Source organism: Plectropomus leopardus, chromosome 11 (assembly GCF_008729295.1).
Source record: "Plectropomus leopardus isolate mb chromosome 11, YSFRI_Pleo_2.0, whole genome shotgun sequence".
NCBI classification, from domain to species: domain Eukaryota; kingdom Metazoa; phylum Chordata; class Actinopteri; order Perciformes; family Serranidae; genus Plectropomus; species Plectropomus leopardus.
In genome coordinates this window covers 11,490,445-11,518,294 of record NC_056473.1, presented here as the reverse complement: position 1 = coordinate 11,518,294, position 27,850 = coordinate 11,490,445, and the positions used below count along the sequence as shown (strand labels likewise).

At 39.9% G+C, this 27,850-nt stretch overlaps 2 protein-coding genes across 2 annotated transcripts in view; both read left to right on the top strand.

Moving 5' to 3' along the window:
• The window catches only part of pparab (peroxisome proliferator-activated receptor alpha b), a 39,801-nt gene extending 19,401 nt beyond the window's left edge, over nt 1–20,400 (top strand). Inside the window, exons 3-7 of the mRNA XM_042495547.1 lie at nt 1,114–1,277; nt 4,848–4,986; nt 11,219–11,418; nt 15,249–15,702; nt 16,516–20,400. Coding sequence (XP_042351481.1) covers nt 1,114–1,277; nt 4,848–4,986; nt 11,219–11,418; nt 15,249–15,702; nt 16,516–16,760 — 1,202 coding nt within the window. The 3' untranslated portion in view covers nt 16,761–20,400. The remainder of the gene's footprint in view (nt 1–1,113; nt 1,278–4,847; nt 4,987–11,218; nt 11,419–15,248; nt 15,703–16,515) is intronic.
• Nucleotides 20,401–21,168: 768 nt separating this feature from the next.
• On the top strand, nt 21,169–27,558 carry yars2 (tyrosyl-tRNA synthetase 2, mitochondrial). The gene is made up of 5 exons (XM_042496305.1): nt 21,169–22,003; nt 24,506–24,673; nt 24,792–24,947; nt 25,707–25,877; nt 27,161–27,558. The coding sequence occupies exons 1-5, from the start codon at nt 21,216–21,218 to the stop codon at nt 27,318–27,320; spliced, it is 1,443 nt and encodes a 480-aa protein (XP_042352239.1). The 5' UTR covers nt 21,169–21,215; the 3' UTR covers nt 27,321–27,558.
• Nucleotides 27,559–27,850: the final 292 nt, after the last annotated feature.

The following is a 27,850-nucleotide window of genomic DNA, read 5'->3' as shown; positions in this document are numbered from 1 at the left end:
GTCCCAGAAAGAAGAATTCCCATTTCTTACGTAAAGTTTTAAAGGAGAGGGGCATGCATTTTGTAAAAACTGCCTTGTAGATTTCTTAATCAGAAGTGCTTTTAAAAGCAGTTTTACAAACACAATGCAAATATACAATTCTTGAATAACTTCACACATTCTCTAAACATTTGCAGTTCAACAACAACAATAGTAATAATACATACTGATGTATTGAAGTCTGTGTTAATGCCCACTTTCACTTCAGACACAATTGCACTGTGTGTAGGGACTAATAAGAGCCATTGCCTTGTCCAATTAAATGTGCAGTTACGGGTGGCAATATTGTTAACTTTAAAGTGGCCAGAATTGTTGAGAAATTGCACAAAATCCTTAAAAACAACTCCTAGGATGCTCTTGAGTATTGTGTTGTTAAACCACCAAATCTGCTTGTGCACTGTAAAATTTTACAAATTAGTTAGTAAAAAATCAAGGAAACAGATTTTCTCGAAAAAAATGAATACATTTAACTATTTGTCTTAAGTTATGCTTACTTTATAAGTTAAAGTTACCTTTATCAAGGCAATTATTTTCCTTTCCAAGTAAGAATAAACTTGTCAGATTTTATAGACCAGAAAAAAGGTGTTAATGGATTTGTTGTCTAATATGGCAGAAATCTACCTTCAATAAAAAACAAACAAACAAAAACAAATGAAAAAGATAAGGTTGGTAATAATTTGGATTAACAGGAGTAAATAGTGCATTTATCAGGGCATTACTTTCATTATTTCCAGCAGCAGGACGGTGCATTTGGGACTGACTCCAAATAAACCGCATTGGCTATGTCCATCATAAAAAGGAATAATAAAGGCATTCAGTGGATTAATGTGACTCATTATGTGTTTTTAGTTGAACAATTGTGGAAGTCAAAGGCACAGCAGTATACTTGTTAGTAAAGAAGGATCATTTCATGGCTGGTTTTGGTCTTTTTAATAGGATTTGTTGACAATGAGGAAAACTATCACTGGCCTTACTCATTAATTGGCTATCAGTGTAGTGGTTAAGATGTGTGTATTTATGAGGGGCAGTAGTGCGATGCCAAGCATTTAATCTCATGTGCTTTTTCTTTTGTAGATGCCCTGACGCCAGCATCTAGCCCGTCGTCTGTTGTTTACGGGTTGGCAGCAAGCCAGGAGGACTTCTCATCTGCTTCCTCATCGCTTAATCTGGAGTGTCGAGTTTGTGCTGACCGCGCCTCGGGCTACCACTACGGAGTCCATGCCTGCGAGGGCTGCAAGGTGAGACGAACATTACACACAATTATACAGCTAAGCAAGTGATTCTTTTTACATTACAATATACATGGGTCTCATACATGGGTTACTGGAAATACAGTTGTTAATGGACATTATTGCGAGAATCTCTTATCTTCTCACCCTACACTGTGTTTATCTTACCATGGCTTTCTCTCCCTCAGTCAATATTTCTGTCAATATCCATCAATTGCTTCCTCCCAGAGTCACCCACACTCAAGCACAGACACGCCAAGAATCACAAACAGCCTCCTTAATACACATTAACTAAATTTCAAGAAACTGTAGAAAGTAGGACATGCCAGGCCAGACATCCAGAGGCAACGTGTCTTGTGACTATCGACAACTCCGAAAAGCATCAGAACTACCGGCTCGGCCTTTACACGTGGTTGCTCAGTGATCTTTGAGTTAATTGTTTACCAGTCCTGTTGAAGAACAACCCAAGGCTGTTTTTAAAGAGGCACCCAAGGACAAAGATAGTTTAACTTGAGGTGTGTGTGCATGTGTTGTTGAGCCTGTGTTGGTGTGTCTGTATTTGTTTAGATAATATTTCTTTGATATCGCTCGCTGAAGAGGAAGTAGCTGAAGCGAGAGACTTTCTTACACCTCCGCACTGCAAATCCACTTAGTGCGACTAAATGTATCAGGCAAGACAGCAGTGGGAGTATGAATGTCAGGAAGTGTTACATGGGGTTCTATCTTACGCTTGGCGCAAGGCGGTGCACAGCACAGTGCAAGTGTCATCGCTAATGTCAGACCGGCACAGTTTTCATTTTCACGCATGGTGCCCACGTCCTTTAACTAACAAATGTACTTGCGCCCATCTGTGCGCCCCTGGACGTGTCGGTCTTCAAGTTAGGTGTGATCTGGCGCACTGTTGGTGGATGCTGTTTTGAGGCAACAGAAAGCGAATGCGCCATTGACCAAATTAAAGCTGGTCTGAATTCAAAGGCGCAGTCTGTTTCCTGCTATTTAAATGGTGGATTTTTCAGATAGCAAAATGCGCCTCAATGCAGTTCAGATGTTTGCATCTTGGTCAGGTGGGACGTTACAATACAGCTGTCAAAGTCAGAGCATTCTTTGTGGCATGTTGTGTGTTGCACAACATTGATATGTGTCATGGATGTCTCTTGGACATAAATGAGGGCACATTACAGGACCAAATATGCCCGCAGCAACACGCGCACTGAGTGATCAGATGGCTCCTCCCGTTTTCGCTTGATTGGACCTGCACTGCCACGTCTTCTTATGCCTACTTTACCTCTGCTGCTTTTGGTGGATGTCTGCTGCTTCTGCAAATTATCTTCTTGCACACTTTCACCTCACGCACAAGCAGATGGGTTTCTTCAGCGCAACACCTCTCATCTGTAATGCCCTAAACGCATTTGCGCCATGCGCTTTAGACCATGCCCTATTGGTCGTCTCAGTAGTGCCCATAGACTCCATCATGTCAACATGCTGTTACATAAACATTCACATCGAGGCAGGAGTGCACTGAAGTGTATCTAGATTAGGTTTCAGATAATGCAGTAGTGGATATACTTTATGTGTGTCCATATATCAATCAAAAAAAATCTTCTCTTGACAAAAGCCTCAGTCAGTCCACAGGGCAGAGTCAAAGTTATCTGACCTGTGCACATAGCGCTGTAAAACAACAGGTTATCACAAGAGTCAAGGTAAATTTGTTTGGCTTTTTCTATCCTTGAGAGGTAGTTAATAAAATGCATGTATCAGAAGTGACCTGTGAGGGGCCACAGGGTAATTGTGGAGCCCGTCTTGTGGCCTAATCAAGCCATGATGTCATAATGGGCCAGCAAGAACGCTTACGTCATATTTCAGTGGCTACTTCAGCAGCCCCCATCTTTAAAAAAAAAAAAACAACAAAAAACAGAAAAAGTTTTAAGCCTCTGTTAAACTGTGACCGAAGCAACATTTTTGGCACAAAATGATCCTTTAAAGAACCCTTGAAATGTGTTTTTCCATTTCCATTAAATATTTGTGACCAAATGTGGCTTGCTCTATCAAAATCAGTTGAATGTCACAACAGCTTATTTCTAGATAAACATGGATTCTGTCAACATCTCGATATTTGGCCATTTTCGGTCTTCGTCTGATTTTAAATGGAAGAAGTCAGAAAAATAAATGTCTTAAAACCCACTGGGTCACCAATGACCCGATTGAGCTTAATTTTGCAGCTTAGCATCGCAAAATATAGCATTAAATATTTCATCTGTTGTCAAAATGGACATGCTACACATCGTTGGCTTGGTTAGATTTTCCCCAAATTAGTCATTCAGTTCAATTAACAAGAACCTTGAGAACCAAAATATAATTAATTCAGAAAAACAACAAAAAAAAGTGCTGACTCCCTACCTTTGAGGTGGTCCTAAAGTCCAAATATGTGTCCAATCATCACTATTTATAGTCCTTTAGTCAGTTAAAGGTGCACCGATCAAAAAAATCTAAGGGTTTTCCTGTGTCTACTTACTTTGTTCGTCAAATGGCCTGCAGATTTTCAATATTTTCTTGTCGTCTTGCACCGTGTTGTGTGCTTATTTTTACGACCTCATTGGCTACAAAAGAAAAAAAGTCCCTGAGCTTTAGTGTGTATTTTCAGGGTTTCAGGGTTAGTGTGATTGAAAATGAGAAATCCATAAATCAGCAAAAATCAAAATCATTTGACATTTGAGATTCTTATTTGAAAATACCTGGCAGAACCAGGCTCAGTGAAACTACTGAGAAGAGCAGAAACAAAATCTTACATGTGAAATTAATGCAGTTGTTTTAATTTTCTCTTTAAGATATTCTTGTATAAAACAACTTCACATGCACACACTCATGCTGTTATGCACCTTGTGCAACTCTGTCTTGGTCATGGAATGGTAATAGGAGGAGGCTGACCTCTGTGCTATAAAGAGATACAACACACTGATCTTTAGGACATTGGAAACACGAAGTATCGGCATGAGGCCCATTTGGCCCGAACTTCATATCACTTTTGTTTTATGTGTGTGTGTGTGTGTGTGTGTGTGTGTGTGTGTTCACGTGAGTTTGGAGGTTAGTGGGTGAGAGTCAGTCAGTTACTTAACATGTGCTCACGTGGTTGTAGGGTATCTGTGTATTATATGACTGTTAATGTATCCCTCAGACTGTGTGAGTGTGTTGTTTGGTTTTTCTGGCAAACAGGGTGATAGTCTGGGAGAAAATTGCAATTTCCTATTAAGTAAGGCTAAATATATTATTAAGCAATTCCCCAGACAATTTCTACCCTCCAGCCAACCGCAGACACACCATTTGCTTCTTCTGTTCCTTGCCAGAGTTGAATGTTTTGGTTTTTTGTCAAAGTTGTGTAAGTGAGGAGAAAGTGATGGTGAAACTGTGCCTGATATTGTCACGCGCCATACACTGGGGAATAAATAGCTGACTTTCTTCTTTCTTAATGAAGACTTTTCCTCTGGATCCTGTAACTATTTTCCTAACAGCTGAGTTTATTAAAAGCTAATTTACTTGTCTGACTAATCTGCTCTTAAAAATGTTTTCCCTTCACTCCCTCAGGGTTTTTTTCGGCGGACCATCCGTCTGAAGCTGGAGTATGACAAGTGTGAGCGCCGCTGCAAAATCCAAAAAAAGAACCGCAACAAGTGCCAATACTGCCGCTTCCAGAAGTGCCTGTCGGTGGGCATGTCCCACAACGGTGAGTCCTGCGAGGCAGGTCTGGGCAGTGCTTCAAGCCCAGCACACACACATGCATGATTTTCGTTACTTGTAAACACACGGTAGATGCCAAGAAAGATTGAACAGACACGTTACACACATAATTAGCCTGAATAAGAAATCTAACACTACAGTTGAGTGTTAAGTTGCATGTTAAGGCAAGTCTCTAACTGAAGACTAATCCAGAGTGTCAGACAGCTTTCTCAAAGTTACCCCTTTAAAGATGTGGACCATATATATTTTACTTTATTTTTTTTTAAAAGACCAGTTAGACATGCAACTCCTTCATGTGTAGTACATGGTCTATCTGTGTCTGTGTATACTGCAGCCTTTGCAGGACTGGAGTCATGCTGAACTGTAATGGGTGAACCCACTAAACCCTTTTAGCAGCAGATATGTGAACAAGAAGGGAAATCACATGACCAAGTTAGTCCATCCACCTGCTAATGTGACTCACAAAAGCCCTGATAGCACACTAATAGTTAGCTTGCTGCACAAATAGATCGGTAAGATCAACAAGGCACATTTTTAAGAGTTCAGAATGTTAAACTGTATTATCATTAATGCAAAATAAAGTGCGTTTACTTTTCAGCAGTAGCGATCCAAGCTCAGGCAAAGAAACACATCTAACCCCCCTTGCTTAATAAACATGGGTTCACTCAGAGAATGCTTCTGTAAATCCTGCCTTATCAAATATTGTTAGCATTTATTTAAAAATAGTGAATAACACCATGCACACACACGTCTCATTATTTAAACATCCAGCTGTAGTACAGAAGCTAGAAGCGGCCTCACTAGGAGGTTTTTAGGGAGGTGGCAGTGCTATTTCTAGTATCTTCATAGGAGGTTTAAGGGGGTTTGTTGTTGTCATTGCAAAATGGGGCCCTTTTCTCACTCTTTTTAGGAGGCCCCAAACATTTGCCTGGTTTGCCTCTCCTGAAAGTGAGCCCCTCTTTGTCAAATGTTCTTCTAACACTTTCCCCTCATAACTACTTTCCTCATGAGAAACCTTTTTGTAGTAGTAGTTGAATATTGTTACTTTATTCCCAGGCATTGCAGCATTTTCTAAATCTATTGAGATTTTCTTGAATGCCAAAATACTTGAATTTTTGACTTACTACAGATATTTTTGGGTTATTATATTTTGTGATATTAATGCAGCACATGCTTCTACATTCTGGGGTTCAGTCTTCACCATCACAGCGAAAACACCCGCATATAAAACATCTGTACACCCTAAACAAAATTTTGGCTGTCTTAGAAGCCTACATCAGTTTTCACCAGCTGCTTATCTTTGTTTGGAATACAGGATTACTGTGGTCAGTGTTTGTCATTCTGGTGAATGCTGTTGACTCTGTGTAAACATACAACGTGGCATGCTGACCCCTGGTCAAGGTCAATGTGCTTTTTGGGAAACAAGTATAGATTGAAGAGATGACGTGATGAGTGTATTTTTAGTAGACGGATAAAAAAATGTCGATGTGAATGTCAGTTCAATCTGTGGGGTTTTTTATAGACTGTGCACACTGTGCAGATATTTCACACTGCTGGCTGTGAAATTGAGGATGCAGAGGTGCCACTTTATTTTGTCCTGTGGGGTAAAAGATGCTTCCTTTTGGCATAGTCCAGATTTTGATGACGATACAGTGGTGCCTTACAGTAGTAGTATTTCTGTCAGCTCCACTTCCTCTAACGGTATATGTGGATTGAATTTCATGAGCTTAAATGTAACCGTAGAAGGGGAGGAAGGTGATTTGAGACCAGTGCAATTTGATCTTTTGGTGGTCTTAGAGACTACAGGACGACAGCACTGCTAATTTTGTAACTTTGTCCCTCTGTTTGTGTCGACGAACAATTGATATCAAAGTTGAATCCAAAGATACTTGATATTCCGTACTTTTTCCCCTATTTTTTATTGCATTTTTACAGGTTTATAGGCATACACAACAAAATGTACACATGGTTGTACCCCCCCATGAGAACCAGCCCAACTAGTAGTTTTAACTTTTACAAAAAAATAAAATGAATCTATCAACAAACATTCAGACATTATCAGAAAAAGAAAGACTTGCTTACTCATCAAAACTACGTTCTTTACAGTGAAACACAGTGAGTTATGTTGGCCTTTTAACTCAAAATCCTGTAGATCTGTCCAAAGCTTGTTGATAAGGGGCAATCATAACAAAAATGCATCGCTGCTTCTGGCTCAGTATCACAAAGTAAATAAAAATGTATTGCTCCTGATACCTTTCATGCCTTTATTCTGAAGTGGAGTGTTGACAGGTGACTTACACGTTTTTCAATTAATTTATTACAGGGGAAATGATTGTGTTTGTTAAAACTTCACATGTAAAACTTAAAACGGCATAGCCATGGGTTAGGCTAGTGGTTCCCAACCTTGGGGTCCTGACCCCTTATAGGTCACCAGAGCTTCACAAAAGGATTTGTGACCGTCTTGATTTTAAGTGTACAGTAGGCTTATATCACAGCATTTTATTTATTTTGTGAAGAAAAAAAATGAAATTGTTATTTTTTAAGTTAATATTCATGTTTCCCAATATTTCCCAATATTTATGGGAAACAATCTTTCTCTTTTACATGACAACTTCCTTCAGGGTTTACATTCACAATTTGGATTAATTGTGCAGTTTAATAATTTTTTTTCTGTACTGTCATTGTTATGCACTGATTATTATATGGAATATCCATAACATATGTCACTTAGTCAGGGACTGTCAGTTTACAGAATGATAGAAAAGGGGCCCCTTCAGGAAAAAGTTTGGGAATAACTGGCTTCTTTTTTGGTGTATGCTATATCAACATCCTTTTCCTGCTTTTGCAGCGGCATCAAAGTGTTTTTTTTGTCCCACAACACACAAGTGATTGCATGTTTCTTGAATCCAGCAACCTAATAATACCTCAGAGTTCATGCACTGACAAGATGCCCTATAATAAACACATCTATGGATGTTCTGGCAGTTTGTGAGGCAATAAAGATCCAGAGCAATGATTATTTTCGCCGTACTGAGGGAGGTGTTTAATGGCTGGAATCTTCCACAAATGAGCCATTGGAACAGATGATTTAATAGAACGACAGACTGTCGAGCTCCCACCTTTAGCCCCCTCCCCAATCGAGTCACAGACTCATCGCCTCACACTGGATCTTAGGAAATGGACTTACGCTAAGCTTAACATCACTCACTTCCTCTCATCTTAATTAGACTTGGCTCCTGCCCAGGCGCTTGCTGCAGAGCTTTACCAGTTTCAGATGATCCATCCACTTTGCGAGCAGTAATCTAATGGGTCTTCATGCTGTCTGCTAGCTCAGTATCTCATCCCGGCTCAGTCCTGCTCTGTTGGCCTGTATTTGTTTCAACTGTGGGCGACTCGTTGGAAAACAGGGAAATCAGATCTCCGTTTATGTTTTTATGGTCTCGTAAGTGCAGGTGGTAGATGCAGCTCGATGTTGAGTTCTCAGAATGGTGAGTGTGAGTGTGAGTGTGAGTGTGAGTGTGTGCGTGTGTGTGCGTGTGTGCGTGTGTGTGTGTGTGTGTGTGTGTGTTTGTGTGCGCGCATCAGCTTTTGCCCATTTAAATTGGTGAAGAGAGGTTAAAAACAGTTCACCTCTAATCTCATTAGTCAAATGGGATCAGGCAGTCTGAGAGATGTTGGCTTCCTCTTGTAGAAAAACAGCTCTTGTAATGTTGAACCACAGTGTGCACGCACCTTGTAATATGTAGTAACCTGTTGTGCTCACCCATATGAATAATTTCTATTGCTGTAATGCATAATATTTTTTGTTGAATAGATGCCAATAATGTTTCCATTCTTATTGTCTTCTTATACTGGTATGGAAGTCACATTATGCTACAGAATGCTACAATGCTACAATGCTACAATGCTACAATGCAACAAGACAAAATGACAAAGTGCAGGTGCCTTTAAAGGAGAGAATTTAAATGGGTCCAAACATTCAGTGCATCAAGTCGAACTATTATGGCTTAATGGACCCCATACTTTGGTTTTTAATGTCATTTATTAGGATTCCAGTTGCTCCAACTGATGAACAGTTGTCTTTTAGGGACCAAAATAAATAAATTTCTCTTGATTGAGACACAATATTTGGACTCAGATTTAATCAAAATTTGTATGTTATGAACAGTGGCTAAGTCAGATAAAAAATATAAAAACTTAAAACAGATCCATGGATTTAAATGTGCTAAAAGACTGAATAAAGCAATCTTATGTTACAAATTACTTTTTTTCTGAAGCTGCTTATCACAGATGGACTTCTAACTATGGTGGCCAACACAAAGACACAAAAAACATGAATGGCCTATCCAGAGCCAGTGTTTGGCCTGTCCGTTCATGGCGGTGCAACATGGCGATCTCTGTGGCCAAGAAGGCGTTCCCTATACAGATATAAACAGCTCATTCTAAGGTAACAAAAACATAATATTTGTTCTCTTATATACTAAAGAAAACATTGTTATTGTATGATATTCTATTCCCGCCAATATATCCTACTAAATCACACTGGACCATTAAAAGCTTTGTTATATAGCAGGAGGTTGTTATTTTTATCGACATTGGTGGGCAGATTTCAGGCATAGTTTGACATATGAGTTCATTTTGTGAGCCTAACGCAAGATTCATAATATTTATTCAAGGTAATTTTCTTGCTAAACCAATTTCTGCTATCCATATTCACATAACAACCATTGCTGATGACTATAAAGATTACTGTTCATACCATGAAGCAAAGAAGCGCATTGCATTTCAAATAAAAAAAACTACAGCAGCTTTGTGAAATTCCTGCCTTCTTGCAGCAAAAATAACTTGACTGCAGTGTACAAGTTGTGTCAGGGCAGGACTGACAGCAAAACAAGCAGCCCGCTGACTTTAGCCTGAGGTGACCAAGCTCACCTCAGGACACCTCCTGGCTCCGCCAAGTTTTCTTTTTGTTGGACAGAGGACTCTTGGAACTCATTTTATATACATTCACTGCCAGGATGAGACTGCCTGCGTGTGTGAAACTGAAGTAGTCAGATGATGTTTCTGTCTTTGAAAGCACAGTCTATGGAAAACTGGTCTGTGTTTTCCTGACCTTTTGGGTCTCTGCTTGGAAGATAGTTTTCACTAGAATTAGTGTCTGTGTGCGTCTGCAGTGCTGGCAAAGTCCAGTTTGTAGATCTACTTTTTTGCCTTAATCCTTTTTTATAGACAAAACAAATGAATAATCTGAAAAAAATAACCTTACTCTTCTGATTTTGTTACTTATGATCTGGTGTGGCACTTTGTTTCGGCTGTAATGGTAATTTATGTATATTGACATAAACAAATGCCAGATTCAAGTAGCATCAGTGGTGGACATCTTTGCGGATATCAAGTCTTTTGTTGAGTTTTACTGATTATTACATTCTATTTTTAAAGCAAATGTCAGATTCTGGATCTCCATAGTCACTGAAAATCTGGAAAAGTCATGGAATTTCCCAAATCACATTCATGAAATTGGTAAAAATCATTGAAAGTTTTGAAAAGTCAAGGAATTTCTCAAGGAGTTGTTACATGAATCTTGCATGGATAACCTTCCATAGAATGTGAAAAATGTATTTGCTGTAGCTGAGCTGTCCATGTCACAAATCTCTAATATGTGTCGATGTGTGACGTTTTGTTTACCATGACATACGTGTCTTCATTTTCTCCCTGTGTTTTATCTCTCTTTCTGTGATGCTATTTTTGGAACATTTCACCGTCACTGCTCCACAAGCTTTCTTTGCACAGTTTTAATAATTTCTGGATACATGAAATGTTTTTTTTTCTCTGCTGATTTATGTTGGCTTGGATTCATTTCACATAGTGGGATTTTTTTGTAGATCTTTTGAAAATGATTCCTCCAGATGTCAGCATCAGAAGCAGCTAAAGATACTTCACATGGTCCAAAATTGGGTTTGTTGTAAAGCACTCCATGTCCTTACACAGCAGATTTCTGTGTTTAAAATTATGCAAAAAAAAATTTAAAACAGTATTTAATTTAATATTTAAAACACATTTTCTGCAATTCGTGTTTGCAGAAAATACATTGTAAATAATAGATTAATAATAGATCAACAGATAGTGGTTACACTGTAACTTTAATCTGTGATTTAACAGATTTTTACCGGCACAAATTCTGTAATCTTGGTCTAATTTTTGGTCTCCTTTCCTTACAGCCATCCGTTTTGGTCGGATGCCCCAATCAGAGAAGCTAAAACTAAAAGCAGAGATTATGACGGGGGACAGGGATGTGGAAGACCCCCAAGTGGCCGACCAGAAGACGCTGGCCCGGCAGATTTACGAGGCCTACCTCAAGAACTTCAACATGAACAAGGCCAAGGCTCGAACCATTCTCACCGGCAAGACCAGCACCCCTGTACGTTGACTAAAAGTAGTGGGTTGATGAGTGACAGGTGTTGCGTGTGCTGATTGCATGTTCATGGCTCCTCTCATAATTTGCTCACAGGTCAAGGTCATGTTGTTTTGCAACTTTTAATGTATTTCTTCCCCGTTGGAGTGATTTTATCCTCATTCTGAGCAAAATTTGCAATCATACTAATGTCTCAATATGACCTGGCAGCCTGTGCCTCAGAGATTATGTGCAGCCAGCCAGTGACAGCAATAACTTGCTCAATCAGTAGTGCAGGCCAACACACAAGCTGGACAAGGAAACATCTGTATCTGTATAAAGAGCCAGTGTATGGGCCTATCACTTCTTCCTCTACTGCCTGGGACACTCCACGCCTGCACCTTCTCCACCACCCGTCCCCAATCTCAACAGAAAATGCCTAGGTTTTGTTATTTTCTTTTCATGGGTAAAAAGGGGCCGACAAGGGGAGGGCGGGCGACTGCAGCTCAGAGTTGTTGTGAATTCCGTGCATGGATGTGTGTAGGTGTGAAATAGGTCAAGAGGGACAGGTCAGTCCAAGTGCACATCCATGTTCAAACAGAGACCTCCCCCACCGCTTCTGCAGATCAAAGCTTTCGGATGGATAAGTGTCCTGTTTGAGTTCACAGGCACTCTCTGTGGTTTGCAGCTATTGAAAAGCAGTCAGTTGGAAATGCACATTTTGTTTGATCCACCCTTTGATTTGAGTGTTCATTCATTGTGTCAGAGCACTTTTATACAACAGGGAACTTGTCATGAAAGTCATACAGTAGCATTTACCACAGCTCTGTACAAATGCTGACAGGTTGCATAACTTTTTATTCTAAGAATGTGAACAGTATAATATTAAAAAAACACCTTTCTAATGTTGCGTCTCACATTATTCAAAGACTAAAAGATAAATTACTATGAAAGATACTGCGTTATGCTACTCCTTTGACACAGAAAACATTCAAGCAACTTAATTATTGTATCAAGAGATAAGTCACCTTTGTAGAAAAAGTGGATCTTACATCATCAACTTATTTGCATCTGGAACTGAGCCAGAAAGTTTTCATCAGGATTGATTCATCAGTCTCGATGTCTGGGGAGGAAAACAGAGCTGTAATTATGTCTGATTTGTGTGATACCAATATCAGTTTTATTGTCTGACTTAACAGGTTTTGACATGATTCACCTTCAGAGTACATATAGTCTTGACTGGATGACCAAGGTCCTAAAAAACAAGTGGCTACAGAAATGTCAAGCTCTTGCAGCTGCTCTGGGCTACACAATACATTGATATTTCCTAGTAAATACGGGAGTGAAATTGCCTTTTTAGAGGGGCTGTAATTAATGATTATTTTCATTATTAGATGATTCTGTCATAAGCTAATCCTACTGAGTTCTACAAGACGGTTCAGCATTGCAAATCACAACTAAGGAAGTGTATGCAGTGTTCGTAATTTTAGCCATTCCAACAGTGAGGCTCTCACAATGTCATTGTTGGTCAGATGGTCTTTGGTTGTTCCACGATTTTGATCAAGGCTGAACTATCTCAACAGCCATTAAGCTGGGCTTATACTGTATGATTTGGGCCTGTTTTAGAAATGTTGCGTAATTCCAACTGCCACTTAACGTGTAAATCACCTGCAATGTTAAGTCAAAGATCACGATTTGTGCGCTCACACTGTGCGGTCCGGTTGTCAATCCACGACCTGAGTGCTCATACTGTATGTGTAAAATATACAAAAAAACATCCATCTGCCACTGCAAACTGCTCTAGACTCTCTTTGAAAGTTTGCAGGTAAAAGTTTGTTCTGAGGTAGGGTCACAATAATGTTCAGACAGTGGTCCCAAAAAGAGATTAATTTAGATTAGATAGATTTCTGCAGAAATGGGTTAAAGTTTTGATTCCCTCTCTTTCTCTCTCTCTCTCTCTCTCTAACACACAAACACACACTAAAACACACACACACACACACACTAAAACACACAAGGTTGCAATTTTGTGCCAACAAACTAGCTGGGTTTAATCCATACTGTCCAAATGATGACAGACAATCAAAATTTTGTGATATATCAGAAATTCATCCAAACGTCTGACGGTCAATGGGAGCAGATGATCAGGTCATGATCAGTCTTCGCTCCTCCCTGTGTATTGCACAGCAAAATATGTCCGAGGAAACTAAAATTTGATTTATCTCTAAAATGATGTTAAATGATGCTAAAATGATGCTGTTCAAAAAAAAGTTCAGAAACAGCTTTAAATTGACAATGTGTTTAATAAGTTTAGATTGATTGTCATATTTTGTACAGAAATGCATGGTCCACAGAGGATTAAGCCTACTTTGGTAACCTCCTGAGTTTTCATCTAGTGCCATTACCAGGTTAAAATGTTTATGATTTCTGGCTAAATACCCACAGTGTGTAATGCATTACCATCAGCAATAGCTGTACTCAGCAAATGCTGGAATGCTAACATGCTACACAAAAACAGGGAACATGGCAAACATTATACTTGCTAAATTGATCCACTTTGTATTGTCAAATGTGTTGCAGCAGTTAGCCAGGTAACATGTTGTGCTTTCAGTCTAGCAGCCGTTGTTCTGCTTACAGTATAAACTGTATGCATATTTATAGAAAAGGATGGTCGAGCATTTGTAAGGTCGTAGCTGCAGGGTCAAGAAGGGTAATTATGTCGTCATGGAAATCTTTAGAGTCAACAAGGGCTATGGGCTTTGTACCTTTCTCTGCCCACTGAAGTACGAGTGCCTGAGGTTATAATGACAATAACACAGCAGTTGTGGCTTCTGTGCTTCTGCAGAATCACAGAGCATCTGTTCAGGCAGTGATCTCCAAAAGAGGCAAAGCGGGTCTATTAAGAAAACCTGAAGACATTAACCGTAAATGCATGTGCACAAAGGTCAGCTCAATGTTGTTCTAGGTATTCTGAACCCAGATTATTAACTTTATGAACAAAATATAGTTTATAGGACTATAAAAATCTATATACACCTCATTCAGACATACATCATAATTTTTATATTGATTTATTCATTGTAACTGATCTGTTACAGGTTATCTGATGATCAAGTGTTGGGTTGACATAGAAGTATTTACCACAAAATCTCTCAGTGTCACGTCTCTCATATCTTCACTTGTTGCTCTCGCCCACATTTTGCACAGCACTCGTGATTTGGAGCTCATCAGATCTGATGTGCAGCAGCAGGTGTAGCTACTCACCACACGCTGTGGGAATAGTGACACAGCTAAAAACTATAAGCAGGAATCAAGGGCTTCACTGCTAGCATGAGCTTACACAAGTGCTCACCTTTACATACCTGTGTACCTCCAATGACATAATAAGGATTGTGTGTATGAAAGAGAAATGTGTCATATGTGCTTTGGTTTCAAATGACTTCCCTTCTTATTTTTGACATGTGAGTTTGCCCCGGTTTGCCCTCTTTGCTCTGACATTGCCTTACATTCATTTCTAGTGAAATTATTAGCATCTGAAACCTCTTTCGAGCATTAAGAGTGACATCTATAATAATGTAGGTGTGGGGTCAAGGAGAGTATGTCATCGTGGAAATATTCAAGAGTCAATAAGGGCTCTTGGTGTAGCCTCTTCTTTCAGCCAGGATTATGGGTAAACACCACACTCACTACACTTTTTCAGGTTCGCTGACCCAGCTTTTTCCATATTTATGAAGTCAGGTTTATTTATGTAGGCCAAAATCACAGTACACACTGTACTGGCTGTTCTGTGTGAACAAGAAAGACATTTTAAACATACTTTACACATATATCTCATATGAAATTGTTGTTCTCCACAGCCTTTCGTCATCCACGACATGGAGACCCTCCAACTTGCTGAGCAGACGCTGGTGGCAAAGATGGTGGGCTCAGCGGGAACATTGAAGGACAGAGAGGCGGAAGTTCGGATTTTCCACTGCTGCCAGTGCACGTCGGTGGAAACCGTCACTGAGCTCACAGAGTTTGCCAAGTCCGTCCCCGGGTTCTCGAGCCTGGACCTCAACGATCAGGTGACTCTTTTGAAATATGGTGTCTACGAGGCCCTCTTTGCCATGCTCGCCTCCAGTATGAACAAAGACGGGCTTCTTGTAGCGTACGGCTCAGGCTTCATCACCCGGGAATTCCTTAAGAGCCTGCGGCGGCCGTTCAGTGACATGATGGAGCCAAAGTTCCAGTTTGCAATGAAGTTTAACACGCTGGAGCTGGATGACAGTGACCTGGCTCTGTTCGTGGCCGCTATCATCTGCTGCGGAGGTGAGGATGCAAAAAAAAATACTGTTTTTAATTCAACTTCTTTTTGTTTCTGGGATTTAATATGTTCTTGCTCTATTAGAATGTTTAATCTATTTTAAAGCAAATGCTTCAATATTTCATAAATTGCAGAAATTTTGAAGGTGTTCCAGTGCTACCTTGCTATTGATTTTTAAAATTTTTTTATTAGGGAGGGGGTGTTGCAAAATCGGGGTGGCGTGTCAAATATTTTTTAGGCACTGGGGAGGGACTTGTGTTTTTTTATGTTGGCTCAGGGGAGACACATGCACCTTTAAAAGGTTGTATTTTGTATCTATTTAAAATACCCTCTGAACCCTAAATCCCTTTGGCAGGTTTGAAGGACATGTTTTCTTTTAAAATCACCAAAATGACACCATTTATCATTGCAAGAATCATCACATTTTTACATTCCTGACGGCCCTTCAGCACGTCATTTTTAAGGGGGACTTGCATTTTGCTTAAAAAAATAAGCTGTTTTGATGATAATCCACCTGCTGTTTGCTTGTTGCATTGGCTCCAACGCTACATGTATTTGGTGTGATAATTTCGGAAAAAAAAGGTAATTTATGGAAAAATAGGGTCATGCATTTTCCCCCAGGAACCTGAGGAGGCCCAATAAAAATATTTGTAGCTTCAGAAAGGTTAATTGTATATACAAAAAATAAATAAATTAATTAATTAAAAACAAACAAAGTCTCACCCCAGACACCCTCTCCTCTGATTAATAATATACAGTCCCTTATGGTAAAGAAGTCTCACTTAAGTTTATTTTGCTTCCTCTGTGACTGTGATTAGACCGCCCCGGCCTGGTGAACGTGGGGCACATCGAGCGAATGCAGGAGAGCATTGTGCAGGTGCTACAGCACCACCTGCTGGCCAATCACCCCGACGACTCTTTCCTCTTCCCCAAGCTGCTGCAGAAACTGGCTGACCTCCGTCAACTAGTCACTGAGCACGCACAGCTGGTGCAGGAGATCAAAAAGACAGAGGACACGTCACTGCACCCACTCCTGCAGGAGATCTACAGAGACATGTACTAAAGGGGTTGTGGAGGAATAACCAGATAATGCACTCTACAAACCATCTCCTTTTTTTCAGGGACAGAAGAAGAAGAGTCCTCCATAAGCTAGGTTGAACCACTTAATAATGCAGCAAGAGTTGGCTCTGGCTTCTGGTCAGCACAAGAGGTCCTGTTAAGGTCCTCTTCTCTTGTTTTGGCACAGTGCTCTTTCACTCCATTTTATGGACCTTCATTGACAGAACAGTCATGTGTGCAAGGATGTGATGTACAGCTGACTGAGCCCCAATCTAGATACCAATCTCTGACCAAACACTTGGATAAAAACATGCTAATCTGGAGTATTTGAAGTGATCTCTATGGTTATCCCCATCCCAACCCTTAAAAAAGCCCTAAAATGAGAGAGAAAGTGAACTTGATAGTCACCACTCCAGCAGTATGCTTGAAAGTAGATTTTTATAGAGTTGTCAAAGAGCCATATATAGCTTCACTGCTAACAACACCCAAATGACTTCAGTGGGCAGCGACAGCAGTGATACACTTTTCAAGCAAGGCAGCTTCTGCCAAACTGGTTGTCAATAACAGATGGTGATGCTTATTAATGCATCAGCTCCCATATATTATATTATATATTTCTTCACCTTTTTAAACCCAGAGACACAGATGTGGTGCCACCAGGCTCCTGAACATAATCACTTATTTGTACTGTAAAACTTCTAAGCCATACTGTGTTTGCAATGATATTGGAAATCATCAGTGTCTTTCATCTTCCTAAAAAGACATCACCAAGACTTTTAACATCACTTATGACTCAGCAAACTGTACAAGCAATAGTATTTTTAAACTTAGGAATAAGATCATAAAAATCTAAGTTTGTATGAAAAGTTTTTCAAGACTGAAATGATCGCAGGCACACATGTACCACAGTGCACATCTGAGGCACAAACACGCTTGTGATATGTTGATAGTGTGACACTATTTTATACTGGACCTCTGTTAAATGCCTTTTTCACAATGCACAGATATTTGGCACTCCATCCTGTATTGGGTCCTGGTGTTCAAGGGCTAACGCCAAGATAAAGCTCATTACAACCTTAATACGGGCAGACTAAAAATGGATTTACCAGAAATTATTTCATCTGTTTCTTAATTTCTCACTCAGTGCAGCCCTGTTCTTATAAAATTACATCTCATTCTATATTTTACTCTCAGTCATGTTATGTTTCTCCTCCTTCGCCTGCCAGTGTTTCTGCCTTCTGATGTGTTTCACTGGCTTTTTGTTCGTCATAACACATGCAGTTGATTGAGATTCAGGGGTCTTATGTGCACGTTTTTTATATGATTATGATTTTCATAGTGGAAAGTCATAATGTGATTGCCCCTTGCTCTTGCAGTTCCTCTATAATTGCCTGGCAATTTTTGGCGAGTGGAAAAATCAAGAGACAAAGGCAAACACAAGCATGTGGCCATCTGCCATCTGATGATGGATGAAGACCAAATGCATTTCCACAACATGTTTTTGTCCTCTATCATGACAATAACATGTGCATGTGAATAGGCCACTCCTGTATTCTGTTGTATTACTGCGTTTTGTAGAAAATGAACATACTACAATGACATCATGCATGGCTAAGTTTGGATGATATAAATGTAACACCCCCCATTAGCTTATTTGACCAAAATCACCTAAAATCATCATGAATTTATTGAAATTGAGTCACAAGAATTGAATCTTGTGTTTATGATGACATCACATTGTATAAACAGAGAGTGCTGTACATAGCTGAATTGATCACCGCGACTGCTCGCCCCGACTTTTAACTCAAGAGGTATACAAGGTACTAATGATGATCAACTTTGGTATTCCTCCGTTTGGTAAATACTTTTACATGTTTTGAAATTTTACAGTAAATGTAGGTAATGTACTGTATGTTCTTTTTGCTTAAATGCCACATACTTGTGTTTTGATTGAATTGGATCATATTTTTATACTAAAGTATATATGTGCAACTAAATCGGATAATTGTGTATTTGAAATGGCACGGTTGAAGAGTGCAGTGTAAATAGACTTAAGGGTAACAGGGCAACTGGTAATCTGAATATCCGTAGATCTGAATCCCATTGGGGACATTCCTTTTTGTTGATTGCTATTTTTAGATTGAGCACCATCAATGCTGCAGCATGCATTCAGTTAATTTCAACTGTATTTCTTTTATTTGTTAAATTAAGCTCTTAAAGTGAAAGCATATGTGGGCTGTGCAGGGCTGTACTAGCTCACAGCTTTTGGTGGTTGATTAAAACTTGACCTCCGTGACCTTTTTATCATTTGAAAAATCAAGCTACAGCCCGGCACTGATCACACTATATTGGTCTCCTCTTTTTGTACTCCGTTCTCAGGTTGCATATTTTTAAAAAAGTGGGTAATATATGCACAGATTTTCATCATTATTATCCCAAATCATCCATAATTGCCTCCTGTTGTTGAACAAACCAACTTTTTTTCTCTGTTGATTAAATGGAGAATGCACTCATGATTTGTGTCACATCACATGCTATTACAGTAAAGATGATGCAGTATAAAAATGCAGTATGTACTGTTTTATAATCATTTTTTTGTCACAAGTTTTGTCTGACTTTCCTCTCCTCACTCGCTGCTATATTGTACTAACTCACCAAACATTATGCCATGAGTAGATTACTGACCTTCAAGCTGCCTCTACTATATCCTCTCACAGAATGTCAGTTCCATGTGCAGAATTCATTCAACGCAGCTCGGGTTTTCCCCCCTCGCAAAAATTCTGGGATTTGTAGTTCCCAAGTACGCGTCGGGATTAACCGCAAACAATCTGTGCCTTAGCGTATGCCCATGCCATAAAACACTAGAGATTCAGAAAAAAAAACTTGACTTGTGCACACACTTTTAAACTGTTTGTGTTGTCAGCTAGACTTAGCTGACACAACAGGGCCACGCAGACAGGAAATGATGTCACAGCAGATTTAGGAAACAATCCTATGTGCAGCAAGACAGCGGCTCAAATGTGCATTTAACAGTACAGACTATTAACCATGAAGGATCTGCTTGAAAAAAGACAGAAAACACAAAATGGTTGAAACACTAGAGCCCTCGAGGAGAAGTCGTGTAAATTTGTGATGTCTGCTTACCCTTAGGAATGTCTGTTTTGTGTTGAATTGACAAGGGACTTTTTAACTTGTATCAGGGAAACCTAGTCTTCCTTCGTTGAACTAGCTCAGGACCTAGAAAGATGCTGTTCTTCCTTCTGTTTCTCTTTTTCTCTCTGGAAGGAGATTATAGTGCTCTGCCTTACAGCACACCAACACCAACAACAATATTGATTAATATTGATATGACCTTTTATTTTTATTTTCCAAAACTGACAGAAAAAATGTTACCAGGGGGCAGCAGTCATAGGAATTTAGCTATTTGATTTATTTTATTATTTTCTTCCTGGATTTCACGGAGTTTGTTTTTGTGGCTATAGTGTCATGCAAAGAGACATCAGAGACTGTCTTTGGATGTGTTGTTAATGTGTACTGTGGCTTGGTAACAATGCTGTAAATGTTTGATGAATGTATATCTAGTCATTTAAACAATGGAACAAGTTGATATTGAATGGATTTCAAAATAAAATGATTTTTAAATCCATCGCATTTTGCTTGCTTTAATTTAAATGGACAATAGAGTTAATATAACAGTTAATGGCCATTCACTTTTCATTGAACACCTAAACTAGGTTTCTGTAGGCTAAGATGTGCTTTTGCTGGATAATAATGTCCAGAGACAAACGTGTATATTAAAATGCCAAATCATCTTCAGGCTGTAGCTCTGGGCTGGTCAGGTGGACCTGATGCAAGTTTGCCATCTATTGGTGTAAAGTTAAACATGCAACTACAGTGTTCTTCCTTTGAACAACTGAGTGAACTATTTAATAAAAAATACATATTTTTCCTCTTATCTATTGAATTTGTCTATATTGTTTAGGTGTAAGAAGCCAAGTGTAGTAGAGATCGGCTTGTGCTCAAAGCCTCAAAAAATAAAATTAAATAGATAAAACTTAACAGCAACAGTGATTCAGTTGGCAGACGTAGTTTGGTAGAGAGAAAATAGTTCCTACATTTAAAAAAAACCCACTCACAACAAGGTTTGTGGATTATTTTTTATTATTATTTAGTAACCAACAAAAATTTTTTTTTTTTTTTTTTTTTTTGGTGGTAGTGTCAAGGGGCCCATAGTTCATTTTTGCACTAGTAAGCCCAGAGCTTTTACGCCCCTGGAGATCTGGGGTCCCAGGACAGTTTTTTTTTTTTTTTTTAAATCCACACGTCCTTTTTATTTTGGGAACCGGTCATGGATGTATTATATTGAAATCGGAACCGATGCACAAGAGGCGCTATACTCCTCCAAACTCTCCATGACCCCCAGCTCCTCCCCCTCTGTGTTCTTGTCACATTGTCCAACATGGCTGCGTCCATGGCGAGGACCTGCTGTTATGTATCGCAGCATGGATCCTGTTTTTTAAAAAGGCGAACCAGTCTTTGCCTCACACTCAAGTCTAAATTTCACTGTTCCTCGCGTGCACACAACGGACTGCTCTTTTCCTTAAATAAACGCGGTATTCTGAAGGACTGCTTCCCAGAAGGCGCAGCGCAGGACCAGCTCCCCAAGCTGCTGCAGTCCGGTGCTCAGACTGTGTACTGCGGCTTTGACCCCACGGCAGACAGCCTCCATGTGGGGAACCTGCTCGCTCTCATCGGCCTGCTGCACTTCCGCAGCGCCGGGCACGATGTGCTGGCTGTGCTCGGAGGGGCCACGGCACAAATCGGAGACCCGAGCGGGAAAACGCGCGAGAGGGAGCGAATGTCCGCGGACACTGTGGAAGCGAACACCCACAGTATCCGGGAGAGCATCCAGAGGATTTTCACCAACCACGAAGTGCACTATCACGACAGCTCCAGGAAACTGGGTACCGTGACTGTGCTGAATAACCTGAGCTGGTACAAGGACTGGGGCGTAGTAGCGTTTCTGTCGGAGGCCGGAAGGCACTTCAGGATGGGCACCATGCTCAGCCGCCACAGCGTGCAGTCCAGGCTGAAGAGCGCAGACGGTATGAGTCTGACAGAGTTCACCTACCAGGTGTTTCAAGCTTATGACTTCCACCACCTCAACCAAATACACGGCTGCAAGATTCAGCTCGGGGGCACCGACCAGCTGGGCAATTTGATGTCTGGCCATGATTACATTCACAAGTAAATGTCCATCCTACTTAAAAACAGAAGCAGTAAATCTTGTTTTGCATGGTCAGGGAGCATTGCTTCCAAAACTCGTTGAAAAAAGTGCTGATTTAAGATATTATTGATCGTAGGTAATTATTTGCACACCAGCAAATGTGACTGAGTGTGCTGTGCGAATTCTTAGTTCACACTCTGCAATTCTGCATACTTACCTTTCCTCCAAGCAGTTACTCTTCTCAGTACAAACACGTTTTATATTTTCAAACTCTGACACACTTTCACACACAATATGACACATGAGGGATGCCCCTGGATTTTTTTTTTTTTGCTGATATCTGATATGCCAACTCATTTGGCCGATACAGCTGTCAAGTGGGCATACACTGGGTAACTCGTTGAAAAATCTGTAAATTTAACATAACTGATCCTTGGTTATGTATACACACCAACAAATGTGACATAATGTGTCTTGTGTGAATTGTTAGGAGCCACTCTGTAATTCTGCATACTTGTTGCACACTTACCAACCTAACAAACAATTATAATTCTCAATAAAACACATTTCAATAATTTCAAACATTGACACACTTTCCACATGTTTTGGCAAGGCAAGTTTATTCATATAGCACATTTTGGCAACAAGGCAGTTCAAAGTGCTATACATAAAACATCAAAAGCATAGAGGCAAAGTGCAAAAGAACGACAGTATAAAAGGACATCTAAATAAAATTTAAAAACACCAGTGAAGAGCTAGAGAATAAAAATAGGCTGCGACAAACAGAAACATTTTCAGCCTCGATGTGAAAGAACTTAGAGTTGCAGCAGACCTGCAGTTTTCTGGGAGTTTGTTTCAGATATGTGGTGCATAAATACTAAACGCTGCCTCCCCACCTTTGACTTTGGGGACAAAAAAAAAAAACTGTCCCAGATGACGTTAGAGGTCTTGATGGTTCATATTGTAGCAGAAGGTCAGAAATGTGTTTGGGCCCTAAATCATTTAGTGCTTCGTAAACCAATGTTATTATTCAAAGTCAGTTCTCTATGAGGCGGCACGGTGGCTTTGTGGTTAGCACTGTTGCCTCACAGCAAGAGGGTCCCTGGTTCGAATCCCAGTTGGAACGGGGTTCGGTCCGGGCGGGGGCCCTTCTGTGTGGAGTTTGCCGTGTCCGCGTGGGTTCTCTCCGGGGTCTCCGGCTTCCTCCCACGGTCCAAAGACATGCAGCTCAGGTTAATTGATGACTCTAAATTGCCCTTAGGTGCGGTTGTGAGTGTGTATGGTTGTTCGTCTATGTGTCGGCCCTGCGATAGTCTGGCGAACTGTCCAGGGTGTACCCCGCCTTCCGCCCGGTGACAGCTGGGATTGGCTCCAGCCCCCCCGCGACCCTTACGAGGACAAGCGGTTACAGAAAATGACTGACTGACAGTTCTCTATGAGACAGGAAGCCAGTGTAAGGACCTCAGAAGTGGAGTAATTTGATCTATTTTTTTGGTCTTGGGACACATTGATTCCTCCTTTGTGAACACTTGTCAAATTCTAGCCAAGAAGATGTGATTATGGGCCTCAGTGACTCAAAAATGAAGAATGTCACCCGAATCTTTAGAAAAGCTCACAACTCACATTTTCTAGCCTGTCAAACTAAAGTTAGCCAGCAAAAGCTTATCTACAAACTGAACCAAATATACAGCTGCAAGATACTGGAAGGAACCAACCAGCTGGGAAATTTAATATTTGACTATGAATTTATTCACAAGAAAATGCCCTCTATGACTACACTATCAGTTTAATATCAGTTGTTTTTCGTGCACTGGTCAATTTTTTGAGAGATTTGGGGCCCGTTTTGCTTCCATAACAGTGTTTTTAAAAAAAAAAAAAAATAAATAAAATAAAATATATATATATATATATATAATATATATATATATATATATAATAATTTTTTATAAGACTATTGAAATGAAGATGCCCCCAAGATATGCATTTAAGTGTTTATTTCATTTCAGATTTCTATTTTGGTAATGTATGCAAAAACCAAATGTTTAATTAGACAATGCATATGTGCACATTTAAACATTAAAATCCAGAAGAGTTGCGATACATAATGTAATTTTCTTAACGTAAAAAAATCAACAGGGAGAGTTTCGTGGACATGTCTATGTGTTATTCCCCTTAATTATTTTAATGAGAATGTTTTTATATCACCACATTCCAAATAGCATATATGTACACAGTGAACTATGTTTTGCTATTAATCAGATCAGACAACTCATACATGTAAAACAAAAACACCAGTATCTATTTTGTCATTTTTTTCATTATAATTTGCTTGAAATCAAAAAAAAAAAAATCTATCCGATCATATCAGTCCTATTTGCTAACACTGAACTTTAAATTGTTGCCCTGCCTTACAATTTACGGTAAGCGTGCAAAAAACTACCAGCAGTTCACCAACTCACACATTTTGAAATCCTCACTCCAGATATGCAACACTTGGTTCATAAATCCTGATTCCTCTGCAGAGTGAGCGGTGAGGAGGTGTACGGCCTGACCATCCCGTTGGTGACCAGCTCTGTCGGGGACAAGTTGGGAAAGACGGCAGGCAACGCAGTGTGGCTCAACAGAGACAAGACGTCCCCCTTTGAGCTCTACCAGTTCTTTCTCAGGCAGCCTGATGCCAGCGTGGAAGGGTGGGTGAAGATGAAGCCTGAGGGTTTTGGTTATAAGAGTATGATGAACAGTGCAAGATCTGAAAGCAGCTCACAAATGGTTGTCTGTAAACCCGTCACCTCATCTACCTTTTCACAGGTATCTGAAGCTGTTCACCTTCCTGCCTCTGGCAGAGGTGGAGAGGTTGATGGAGCAGCAGAGAGAGGATCCAGGTAAACGCCTAGCGCATAAACGACTGGCCGCAGAGGTGACGAAACTGGTGCATGGAAAGGAGGGCCTTGAAAGTGCAAAGAGGTCAGAACTTCCTGCAACTGTTTTTACTGTGTGTTGTATTTAGTGCTCTTTTAAATTAAAAGGCAGTTTAAATTAGGGGTCGACTGATATTAGTTTTTCAGGGCCGATACCAATTATTGAGTAGTCAATGAGACCGATAGCTGTTATTTGGAACCTAAGTGCATTAACAATAAAACTGGAAATCTTTCTGTCAATATTTAGAATTTGGAATATAACAAACTCCAACACAAAACTTTGTTTAAATGCCTTTCGCAAATGCTTCATCAAAACTAATACTTTCAATATCATATACAGAAAGTTTCCTAGCAATTTTTATACAACTTTTTTATATTTTGACTTTTAAAAAAAGTCAAGTGAAAATTTAAATAAAAATGAATAAGTAAAAATAGCTCCCTGAGGTTTTACAAAGTCAAAGTTCCTCCCATGTTGACACTTTCTTTGCACTTTTTAATTAATTATTTTAACAGTCATCATTGAAATAAAACGCAAATACAGATAATCGGCAAAATGAAAAATATTGGCCCCAGTAATTGGCCAGGCCGTTAATCTGTCGACCCCTAATATAAATACTGTTTTCTAGGTGTCAGGTTTTTATATTGGTTAAAGGCCACAGGAATTAATTCAGTTGGAGAATAAATCTGAGAAAGGAAGTCAACAGGAGTCACTGTTCTGTAGCTGTTTATGACCTTTGACTTCCTTGCACAGGTGATAATCTACCTACTCACACAAGAAAAGTCATATTATTTATTATTTTTACAGATGCACCAATGCACTTTACAACAGCAGCGTGCAGGCGCTGGAGGAAATGAGTGACGAGGAGCTTCAGGAGCTCTTCAGGGAGGCTCCTTTCCACGAGCTGCTGTTGGAGCCCGGTACCACTGTGATCGATGCGTGCCGCAGAGCCAGCGCCATCCCAGAGGGACCCAGAGGGTAAGTACTCCCGGTAACATCATCAGTCAAAAAGTCATCTGCAGTGGAAAATGCTCCGCTACCATTGTGTGGAAGCTAAAGATTATGCTGTTGATAAAACTGACTTTGCAATCTGCATCTTAAATCAATTCACTTTGAATTTTGGGGTCAACTTTGGTTGAATTCAGCAACTGCTGCAGCAACAAAGTGTTTTGACCTCACTATCGCTCTGATTTTTAGCTCTCACCGGATACTTCTTCCAGGGTAGACATAACTATAAGAAATTAAACTGCATTACCACAGAGTGTTTACATGAACGTTAAATGGCCAGTCCACTCAAATTACAAAAACATATTTTCTTTCTTACATTCAGTGTTATTAAGCCATGTACGTAGTTTTCATAGACGTTTGTTCAGAGGGGAACGTGGTTCCAAAGAAAACTGTGGACAGAATGTTCTGTGCGTTATTAAGCATAAATGAGTCACTATGTTTGGAAACAGACGTAACTGTTGAAATACCTTTGAACTGCATAGTATTGGAGCACAAACCTTAACAGACAAAAATACACAAACATGCACAAAGAGCTAAATCTGTCTGTCTGTCTGTCTGTCTGCTGGTGACAAACATGTGGAATAAGTATGTAAAAAAACACACACAATCACAAACAGCAGTGATACCAGGCTATTTCTAAGAGAAAGTTGAAAAGAAAATAGACCAGATGACAAAATTCTTGGTGCTGCAATGATAGTTTCAGCTTGCTGGTCCAGCTTGCTGGGCTGGCTTTGGGCGCTTCGGGGTGCTTTACATATTGACCCAGATATGCTCTGAGTTACCAAAACTTGTCACTAATTGAAACATGAATCAGTACTTGGTTATACCAACATCATTCAGTCTGTAACATTAAAATCGGTAAAATCGGTATCCCACCCTATTTGCCAGTTTTCCATGATAAAAGGCTTAATTTTTGACTGGATGTGCCAAAACTATTGGCATTCATTTTCTATTGACCAATATACCAATATTGCCATTAATTGTCTCATGTGAGTACAGTGCACAGTGTCATCTGTCAGAGGTGTGAATGTGATGCACGGCACCTTTGATATTGTTTTTAATTTTCATCTTTTACATCTACACTTGAATTAGATTGTAGGTTTTACAAATACAAAATAATACAAAGTGTGTAAATTTGGTTGACAATTAGATACATGTGTTCTTGTTGCGTTTTGCGAGGAATAATCTTGACTGTTTTGAGAGATAACGCAGGAAACTCTGCTCTAACTGACTGCTAAAATGTTTGTATGCAGCTATCAGATGGTTTCAGATGGAGCTGTGTGGATCAACCATAGGCGGGCAGACAAACCAGAGCAGGTACTGATCCCCAAACTCCATATCCTGTCAAATGGACTTACCTTGCTCAGAGTGGGCAAGAGGAACTTCTACATCATAAAGTGGCTCAGTCTCTGAGGCTGTCTGCCAGGACTGGACTGGACCAATTTGATCCATGAAAGGCTGACTGGTAAGGTAGGAGACTGCACCTCTGCAGGATCAGTGAGGATATGTGGATGGACTGATATTTTGGAACATACTGGGATTTTTGTGTAGTCTAAACCCATAGTGATTGCTGGTAGTTGGCTTATAAATATGTATATGTACAGATGTGTCATTTATCTAAAGTCATGGTATTAAATGACGTTGATTCAAAGATATTTTCCTGCTGGCTTTTTACCAGAGATCTAGGAGAGTGAACACTAGGGGGCAGCATTGTCCCAGTCTTAATGTTGATGCTGCAGGCACCCACAGCTGCACCACATACCCCGCTGTGACCCCATAGGTAAATAATTACTCTCAGTAAAATTAAATTGCATCATTTCTCGCAAACAAGTTATAGTTCTATTTTAAGGTAATTGTGTCTTTTCAATTTGATGTGAACATGAGGCCAACATCTGTCTGAATGTAGCTGGTTTTTCCTCTCTTTGTGGTGGAAGGTGTAAAAT

Excerpts from the sequence above, each read along its gene's own strand:
- yars2 (XM_042496305.1), top strand. The coding sequence starts at position 21,216 with ATGGCTGCGTCCATGGCGAGGACCTGCTGTTATGTATCGCAGCATGGA. Across the intron at positions 22,004-24,505 it reads GGCCATGATTACATTCACAA|AGTGAGCGGTGAGGAGGTGT; the intron begins GTAAATGTCCAT and ends ATTCCTCTGCAG. Across the intron at positions 24,948-25,706 it reads GGCCTTGAAAGTGCAAAGAG|ATGCACCAATGCACTTTACA; the intron begins GTCAGAACTTCC and ends TTATTTTTACAG.